Genomic DNA, 463 nt, shown 5'->3' with positions numbered 1-463 from the left:
GCCTCGGGGAGGGGATGGGGGGCAGCACCAGGTGGGGGTGGGGGGCGGTAGGATGGCACTGTAGCACAGGCTGCTGTGTGGGTTAGAGTCACTGGGCTCTCATTTCCTATTTCTCGTTGCATATTTCCCTAGCTGAGAAGCCAGGCCTTACCGAAAGGAAGGGAGGCCTGGGGGTGCCCTCCCGGGACCGGAATCCTGGAGCTCCTGGGCAGGACATCCCTGGGGTTTCTCTGCACCCTCTGTCTGGGGACAGCCCCGACCGGGAACCAGGTGAGTTTCTGGGTCCCCCAGAGAGACTGCCCCTTGGTCCTTGGCTTGCCCCTCGGTCCTTGGCTTGCCCCTCCCTGCTCCTGGTCACCAGTGTTATGAATAAAACCACCCCCTTCCCTCGGTTCATCCAGTCCACAGTTTCCGCTCAGCCTCCCCCCTCTGTCCAGGTGATGCATTTCCCACCTCCTTGGAC

The 463-nt window shown here is 62.0% G+C and overlaps 1 protein-coding gene across 3 annotated transcripts in view; it reads left to right on the top strand.

Moving 5' to 3' along the window:
• Positions 1–463, top strand: part of ARHGEF1 (Rho guanine nucleotide exchange factor 1) — a 17,707-nt gene that overhangs the window by 8,101 nt on the left and 9,143 nt on the right. For all 3 annotated transcript variants that reach the window (XM_077768161.1, XM_077768160.1, XM_077768162.1), the window contains exon 13: positions 133–270. In XM_077768161.1, the coding sequence (XP_077624287.1) occupies positions 133–270 (138 nt within the window). The remainder of the gene's footprint in view (positions 1–132; positions 271–463) is intronic.

The sequence above is a fragment of the Crocuta crocuta genome, unplaced genomic scaffold (assembly GCF_008692635.1).
Source record: "Crocuta crocuta isolate KB4526 unplaced genomic scaffold, BGI_CrCroc_1.0 scaffold886, whole genome shotgun sequence".
Taxonomy (NCBI): Eukaryota; Metazoa; Chordata; class Mammalia; order Carnivora; family Hyaenidae; genus Crocuta; species Crocuta crocuta.
This window is presented reverse-complemented; position numbering and strand designations above follow the sequence as displayed.